General features: G+C 52.5%; 1 protein-coding gene across 2 annotated transcripts in view; it reads left to right on the top strand.

Moving 5' to 3' along the window:
- invs (inversin) overlaps window positions 1-8,374 on the top strand; it is a 24,220-nt gene extending 15,846 nt beyond the window's left edge. The window contains exons 10-19 of one of the 2 annotated variants that reach the window (XM_084441724.1): window positions 1,124-1,279; window positions 1,656-1,777; window positions 1,874-1,981; window positions 2,196-2,302; window positions 2,433-2,642; window positions 3,679-3,893; window positions 4,149-4,701; window positions 5,571-5,734; window positions 7,026-7,112; window positions 7,244-8,374. In XM_084441724.1, the coding sequence (XP_084297850.1) occupies window positions 1,124-1,279; window positions 1,656-1,777; window positions 1,874-1,981; window positions 2,196-2,302; window positions 2,433-2,642; window positions 3,679-3,893; window positions 4,149-4,701; window positions 5,571-5,734; window positions 7,026-7,112; window positions 7,244-7,359 (1,838 nt within the window). In that variant the 3' untranslated portion in view covers window positions 7,360-8,374. The remainder of the gene's footprint in view (window positions 1-1,123; window positions 1,280-1,655; window positions 1,778-1,873; window positions 1,982-2,195; window positions 2,303-2,432; window positions 2,643-3,678; window positions 3,894-4,148; window positions 4,702-5,570; window positions 5,735-7,025; window positions 7,113-7,243) is intronic. The other variant, XM_084441725.1, reaches the window with a different exon arrangement.
- Window positions 8,375-8,484: the final 110 nt, after the last annotated feature.

The raw sequence follows: 8,484 nt of genomic DNA on the forward strand, positions 1-8,484 counted from the left end.
TGTCGTCCGCAAACTTGATGATTTGATCGCTGCTGTGCTTGGCTGAGCAGTGAGAACAGCCTGGGGCTCAGACAGCAGCCTTGCGGGACGCCCGTGTTGATATTCAGTGCGGATGAGGTGTTGCTGCCTATTCTCACCACCTGTGGTCTGTCAGCGAGGAAGTCCAGGGTCCAGTTCACCACTGCCCCTCTAACATCCAGTGCATGTCCCTAATGGGGCGTACGGTATTGAAGGCAGAACTATAGTGGAAGGGCCAGAGCGATGACATCACCCACAGACCTGTTGGCTCTGTAAGTGAACTGGTGTGGGTCTAGTGCGTCTTATGATGGTCGATGTGTTTCATCACTAGTTTCTCCGTGCACTTCATGACCACTGGAGTGAGTGCCTCTGGCCGGTAGTCATTCAGGCGGGTTACCTTAGTTTTCTTGGGTACCGGCACTATGAAGCACGCTGAGACGTCCTGCTGTGACAGTGATGCATTGAAGATGTCTGTGAAGACAGGAGCCAGCAGGAGAGAGAGAGAGGAAGAGGGATATTTACCCCATGCAGAGAGGTACGCAAACTACATCATTTAAGTGACACTGTTAGGTTTTATTAATAATAACTAGTGAGCTTGTTAAATAAATACACATCCGTTTTCGCCCTGGCCCCAAGCACACACACAAACAGGCACACACACACAAACAGGCACGCACGCTCGCACAGAAACTCACAAGGGCTCCACACACTCAGCCAGATGGCCCTTGCTGCTGACGTGCCTGTTGTGCTCGATGTTCACCCACATTGAATGTGTCAAGCGACACGTCAAACCCTGGGGTTTTCCAGAGAGGAACAGGGGAATATCAGCAGATCAGCGGGAGTCACTTGAGCAGAGCACCACAGACACTCGCTCTGATCTCCGCTTTAGACATTAATCGCCATGGCGATGCCCCCTGTTCCTGCACAGCCAAGGCGGCAGGCCCGCCCACATATGCAAATGAGCCGGACAGATATGCAAACGCGGTCCGGTTATGCTAATGAGGCTGAGCGTGACGGGCAACGGAGCTGAGAGTTCAGTCCCCTCAGTCTAAAGTTGTGTGTGTGTGTGCGTGTGCACGTGTGTGTGTGTGTGTGTGTGATGTAGCGCTGCACGCAGCCTCCCTGTCAGGTCATGTGAGCACGGTGAGGTTGTTGCTGGAGAGGGGCGCCATGGTGGACTCCCTGGACGTCATGAAACACACGCCCCTGTTCCGCGCGTGTGAGATGGGCCAGCGAGACGTCATCCTCACCCTCATCAAAGGTACTGTACAAGGCAGCACCACGTGTGTGTGTGTGTGTGTGTGTGTGTGTGTGTGTGTGTGTGTGTGTGTGTGTGTGTGTGTGCGCGCGCGTGTGTGTGTGTGTGTGCGCGTGTGTGTGTGGGTGTGAGTGTGTCTGTCTGTGTCCTTCAAAACTCTTGTTTCATCCGTTACATGGTGTGATTTGGGAATATGTTTGTGTATTTGTGTGTATGTGCGTGCATGTGTGTGTGTGCGTGTATGTGTGTGTGTGTGTGTGTGTGTGCATGTGTGTGTGCGTGTGTGTGCGTGCGTGTGTGTGTGTGCATGTGTGTGTGCGTGTGTGCATGTGTGCGTGTGTACATGTGTGCGTGTGTACATGTGTGCGTGTGTGTGTAGGCTCTGCGCGCGTGGACCTGGTGGATGTGGACGGTCACACTGCTCTGCACTGGGCAGCGCTGGGCGGCAACGCCGAGGTGTGCCAGGTCCTGATGGAGAACGGCATCAGCCCCAACGTACAGGTACACACACACACACACGCCCTGTGATCATGATATCGCCGGGTAGGCGTGTGTATCCTGCATGTCTGATGGGGTTTTTTGGGGGGCGGCGGTCAGGACCAGGCGGGGCGGACCCCCCTGCAGTGCGCCGCCTACGGGGGCTACATCACCTGCATGGCCGTCCTGATGGAGAACCACGCAGACCCCAACATACAGGACAAGGAGGTGGGCTCACACACACACACACACACACACACACACACACACACACGCAAACAACATACTTACCAAAACACACACTCTTATATTGTATGTGTGTGCGTGCATGTGTGTGTGTGTGTGTGTGCGTCTGTGTGTGTGTGTGTGTGTGTGTGCGTGTGCGTCTGTGTGTGTGTGTGTGTGTGTGTGTGTGCGTCTGTGTGCGTGTGCGTGTGTGTAGGGCCGGACAGCTCTCCACTGGTCATGTAACAACGGCTATCTGGACGCGGTGAAGCTGCTGCTCGGCTACAACGCCTTCCCCAACCATATGGAGCACAACGAAGAGAGGTGAGGAGGAGGAGGAAGAGGAGGAGGAGGAGGAAGAAGAGGAGGAGGAGGAAGGACGGGTCCCAAGATCACCAGCGTACTGTTCACAGTGCTCGGGAGATTTTCATTGTGTGTGTGTGTGTGTGTGTAGGTACACCCCCCTGGACTACGCCCTGCTGGGCGAGCACAGCGAGGTGACCCAGTACATGCTGGAGCACGGCGCCCTGTCCATCGCCGCCATCCAGGACATCGCCGCCGCCTCCATCCAGGCGCTGTACAAGGGCTTCACCGTGCGCAAGGCCTTCCGCCAGAGGAAGCAGCTGCTGATGAGGCACGAGCAGCTGCGCAAGGACGCCGCCAAGTAAGGCGCCCTGCCCCGCCCGGCCCCGCCCGTCGTCCATCACGCCCGCACACATCATCCCTCTCTCTTTCTCATCAAGTCCCCCCCTGTCTCCCTCCCTGTCTTCCGTCCCCTAGCTCACACAACGACACTCACACCCCCTCCGTATCCATCTTTCTCTCTGTAGTCGCCGCACACACACATTCGTCTTCCTCCTGTCTCTCTCTCTTGCCCTCTGGCCCCCATCTCATCGTTTACCCCCCCCCCCCCGTCACCCTCTCCGTCCACGTGCCGGAGATGCGACCGTCATTTGGACGCACTCTGGCCTTATCTGAAACCCTTTCTTTACACCGCCAGTCTCGGGTTCAGATCTCGTTGAGATTAGAGGGGAGAGGCGAGGTCATACTTAATTAATCCCCGGGGCCCGGGTATGTTGTTCCGTCTAGCAGCAGTCGTCTCATACACAGTGTGTGTGTGTGTGTGTGTGTGTGTGTGTGTGTGTGTGCGTATGTGATGGCACGGATGATGTGGGTGCGCATTCAAAAGAACTGTAAGCTGTTATGTTCTTTTTGAAAAAGATCCTACAACAGGAGGCGCCGCGGTAGCTCAATGGATTGGGGCGCTTATCATGTAAAGGCTCGTCCACCGCAAAGACGTGGGTTCGAATCCGGCCCACGCCCTTTACTGCACGTCTTCCCCCCTCTCTCTCTCTCACCTTTCCAGTCTGTCCTTGCACTATATATCCTAATAAAGCAGAAATCCTCTAAATATCTTTAAGAAAAAAAAAGATTTTTAGACGTAGAAAAAGATTAGTAGCTATTCTGTGAGATAATGAAGCCCTGCATGTACAGTAAAAGGCCGTTTCTGGCCGGGAGGATAATCAGTTCTGTCTGTGTTTGTGATACTTACTGTAGGTGAGGGAGCAGGCTGAGAGTTGGACATGACCTGAGGTTTTGGGAGTCAGTTTTTTTATTTTTTTTAGCGTGTGCGAGCCGTGTCGCCGTGACAGTGTCTGTACGAAGCGTGTTCCGAAGCGTGTTCGTGACCTGTTCCCCAGGAAACGAGAGGAGGAGCAGCGGAGGCGGGAGGCGGAGCAGCAGATGTCATTGGCCAGCGCGGAGAAACGCAAGGCCTTATTGGACCGAGCCGAGCGGGAGCCGCCTGGATTGGCCGACGCGATGAAGGACTTGTCGGTGTGTGAGCAGACGGCTGAGAAGAAAACCTCCAAAACAGAACGCACCAGAAACAAAGAGGACAAGCAGAAACACAAAGGTACGGCCACACGCACACACGCACACACACACGCACACACACACACGCACACACGCACACGCACACACACTTACATTACATCTACCAACCGTGTGTGTGTGTCTCTGTCTCTCTCTGTCTCTCTCTCTCTCTCTCTCTCTCTCTCTCTCTCTCTCTCTCTCTCTCTCTCTCTCTCTCTCTCTCTCTCTCTCTCTCTCTCTCTCTCTCTCTCTCCCTCCCTCTGTCTCTCTCTCTCTCTCTCTCTCTCTCTCTCAGCACACAGGAGCAGATCCTCCAGGAGAGAGAAGGAGGCGGAGCCCGCTAAAGTCCCTGACCCCGCGCCCCCCACCCCAGGCTCAAGGGTCAGGGAGTGGCTGTCTCCTGCGTCCTGCAGCCAACCCCCCAGCCCCAAACACCGCCCCCCCGCCGCCACACCCAGGGCGAAGAGACACACCTCCGCAAGCGCCCACGCTCCCAACGACACACACACCTCCTCCTCCAACACACACACTCCCTCCACAGCGCGCCCCGCCACGGACCAAACCGTCGCCACCAACAGGGAACGCATTCCTAGAAATAAGAGAGACACACACACGCCCTGCGGCAAAGCAGACACCAATGCGCCCGTTCACATTCCTAAAAACAAGGAGCGCAGTTCAGAGCACACAAGCGCCAGAGACCACGCGCACAATCCCGCCTCGAGACTGCGCTCCGCCTCGGAGAGCACGGCCAAGACGCACGCTCCAGTCATGGACGCACACGCACCGCACAAACAACAGCTCAGGAGGAGGAACCAGGCCGCCCGTACCATCCAACGAGCATGGAGGAGGTGTGTGTGTGCGTGTGTGTGTCTGTTTCATATGTGCCAATGTGTGAGTGGGGCAGGAGTTGGCGTCCTGTACCATACATTAACTCTGCCGGGATCATGGCCAGTGCCATGTGGTGCCCACATGTGCCAACACCCCCCCCCCCCCACCACCACCACCCCCCCCCCCCCCACACACACACACATGACTTCCAATCAAGGACCAGCAACCCTCCCCCCCTGCCCAACCTCTGTGGTCTGGCTGCCATCAACACCTCTGCCACCTGGGGGGGTGTGCGTGGGAGACAGGGGCCTTCGCTCTGTTTTAACAAGAGGCTAAGAGTTCAGGCGTGCCGTTCTAATAACTACCAGAAATGCCCCCCTCTCTCTTTTCCTCTCTCCGTCTCGCGCACACACGCACACACGCACGCACACGCACACGCACGCACACACACACACACACACAGTGTCAGGCTCTGCCAGGCCACCTCTGAAAGCTCTCTATTCTCAGCCTCTATGTTTCCACGTTCGTGTTTTTTGTTGTCGGGTTTGTGACTTTTTCACTTTGGAGGTACTGTAACAGCCTTTGGTGACCTTGCAGCAGAATAAGAGAGGTCAGATATCATGTTGACCTAGAAAGGAGAGGTCAGATATCATGTTGACCTAGATAAGAGAGGTCAGATATCATGTTGACCTAGATAAGAGAGGACAGATATCATGTCGACCTAAATAAGAGATTTCAGATATGTTGACCTAAATGAGAGTGGGTCAGATGACATGTTGACCTAAGAAGATAGAAGAGGGCCTGGCATAGGTCTGTTATTGGTGGAGGGCACACACAAAGTCGAACATGTGATCAAATACGCGTTTGTCCCTCTGCTTTGAATGTGTAGGTTTCATGGGCGAGGCAGACTGAGGGAGGGCCTGGCCTCTGAGGGGGCGGAGTCTGCCGAGGCCACCTCCCACTTGCACACTGCCAACCGGAACAAGCCTGTGGTCCGAGCCCTGCCCACCAAGCTGGCGGCCGGCAAGAGCTCCTCGCTGCAGGTGATCTATGGTACGTTCTAGTGTACTACGTTCTAGTGTACTACGTTCTAGTGTACTACGCCAAGAGAAACCTGTCACATTTGTGTAGGTAAAAAGTTTAAAACGTGTCAGTTTCTTGAATGTGACCTGGTGACCCAATGCATGTTAGGGAGCTTTCTAGGTCAGTAGTCAGTGTGAAAGGTCCTAGAAGTAAAGACACACACACACACACACACACACACACGTCTTGACGTCTCCCTGGTGATACCTGGCTAATAACCTCTGGTAGGGTTTCGGTGTGCAGACGCCTGACCTTCAGCACACATCACCAGGTGATGAAGGGAGAATGGGCAGAAACCTGTGCCAATACACACACACACACACACACACACACACACATAGCTTTAACACACATAGAGCAAGACATAGAGCAAGACCCCCTCCCCCCCAAGAGACACACACACAGCTTTAACACACATAGAGCAACCCCCCACCCCCGACACACATACATACCTTCTGACGTGGTTGCCTTACCCCCTTCTCTCGTCCTGTCTCTCTCTCTCTTGCACACACACTCACACTGTCAGCCGTGGCACTGTGAAAAGTTCAGAGCTGTCAGGGGGAATGTCAGGCGACTGCGTAGTGCTGTCTGCTGAACACACACAAGCCCACTTCACTCCACACACACACACATTCATGAAACCTATTCTCGTTCATCTCTCTCACTTGCACACAAACAAACACACACATTCATGAAACCCATTCTCATTCCCTCTCTCTCTCACACACACACACGCAGACACACACAGACAGACAGACACACACACACTTGCTATGTCCTTTTCCATCAGGCTCTGGCAGACACCTGGACAAACACACCTGAGGAATGTGTGTATATAACTGCAAGTTGAGTTTTCAGTCTCCTTTCATGTGACCGGCTTCCTAGGTAGTTTCTGCCATATTTAAAATGGCCTCTGCATGTTGGGTAATGTTACAGATGTCAGTTTGTGGGTAAAGCCGATTCGTGGGGGTGCAATGGGCCCCAAAGAGACTTGCGACGCCTGGTTTACAAGACCATTGCTCTAACCACTGAGCTATGGGGCCTCACCTGAGGTGAACTCAAACAAACTACTAAACAAATAAAGAACAGAGCAAACAGACAGCAAAGGCAAACTAGACAGATGGGTTAGCAGAGTCTGAGCTAGCTGATTCCCACGCCCTGTGCTGTGCTCCTATCAACATATGCAGTAATGTATGAAATGTGTTTCAGTGTACAGGTGTTTCTTTGGGTGCGTTTCTGTTTCATGTCAGTTGTTTTGCAGGAGGCTCAGTGGCCAGAAGGGGGCGCTCACTCAGGGGCTCTCACTCTCAGATCATTCTGGACATGTCTCTACGCACTCAGAGCCAGTGTGAGTATACCAACACACACACACACACACACACACACACACACACACACACACAGACACACTTTGGTGCTGTTGACCTATGTGCACAATATCCAGCTCATCGAGTTGCTCTGCTTGTGTGTGTGTTACAGTGAGCAGCATGGAGTGTGTGCACCTGTGTGAGACAGTGGGTCAAGCCAGGCAGTATTCTTATCACCTGAGACCCCACAGTGCCGGCCAGGGGACGCGAGGAAGAGGGAAGCTTTGAGACCACAGGTGGACTCCACCCCTCGCAGTTCCTACCACGGATGTATTAAGAGAACTGGATATGGAATTTAAAGATGGCCGCCCATTCATTCCAATGGAAGTTGCTTATCCAGTACATGAAGCTGAAAAAGTTACGATTCTTACTTCCTGTCGCCCAACTCGCATGCGCAGGAGTGTTTATCTATCCTTTTTTTCCCATAGACCAGCGCGGCATTGCCAGAGACATACTTGGGGAAAAAAAGCCGTTGTAAACTCTGGCTCTCAGTGGCTTCTAAACAAAAATGGACCCAATGATTTAAAGCTTGATAATGCAAAGAGTTGTTTTTGACTTTTAAGTGATACCCAGAAAATGTTACGTTTCATTCCCCTGTATGTCTATGGGAAAAAGTAGTTTTGGATCCAAATGCATCATGTGACTTTCAGTACCGAGCTTGGGCCCTGTACCAAATGGCTTCACGGCCCAGAGCTGTTCCTGGGGGCTTGGACTTCCCTCTCCATAGAACTGTTAGGCGGGTTTTACTTCCCCTGCGCCGACTATTCTAAAGAAAGCCGTATGACATCACAGGTGTGACCTCACAGGACGGGGTTACGTCCACAGACATTGTGTGAGCACGCGCGATAACCTTTCGTTCATTGTAGAGGGGGAATGCGCACATACACTCACATACAAGATAACCTTTCCTGGCGTGTGGAGAGTGAAACGGTCCATCAACAACAGGTCATACCGCCAGCCCACCTGCAGCCAGCCGAACACACACACACACACACACACACACACACACCCTTTCCTCTGTAACAGAAGGAACTCGGAGGCAGTCCGCACTACTCCAGACTACTTCATTATCTTCAGTCTCCATGGAAAGATCCATTTCTGCACTATGCTGTTCTATATGTTACATTTCCCTTTATTATTTTGTATTTTATAGTTGATTTTAAACCAACATACCCAAATGTATCACAAATGTCTTCCAGTGCCAACATTTTGTAACTATAATGATTACCTCAATGTTGTAAGAGTCTACATGGTTTTCTAAAAATACTTAAAATAAAAAGATTCTAAGGAATGTCATGTTTCAACTTTATTTATTTTTTTACAAAACAAAGTAAACAGAGAAAAACATCTTAG

Source organism: Borostomias antarcticus, assembly GCF_949987555.1.
Source record: "Borostomias antarcticus genome assembly, chromosome: 8".
Lineage (NCBI taxonomy): Eukaryota > Metazoa > Chordata > Actinopteri > Stomiiformes > Stomiidae > Borostomias > Borostomias antarcticus.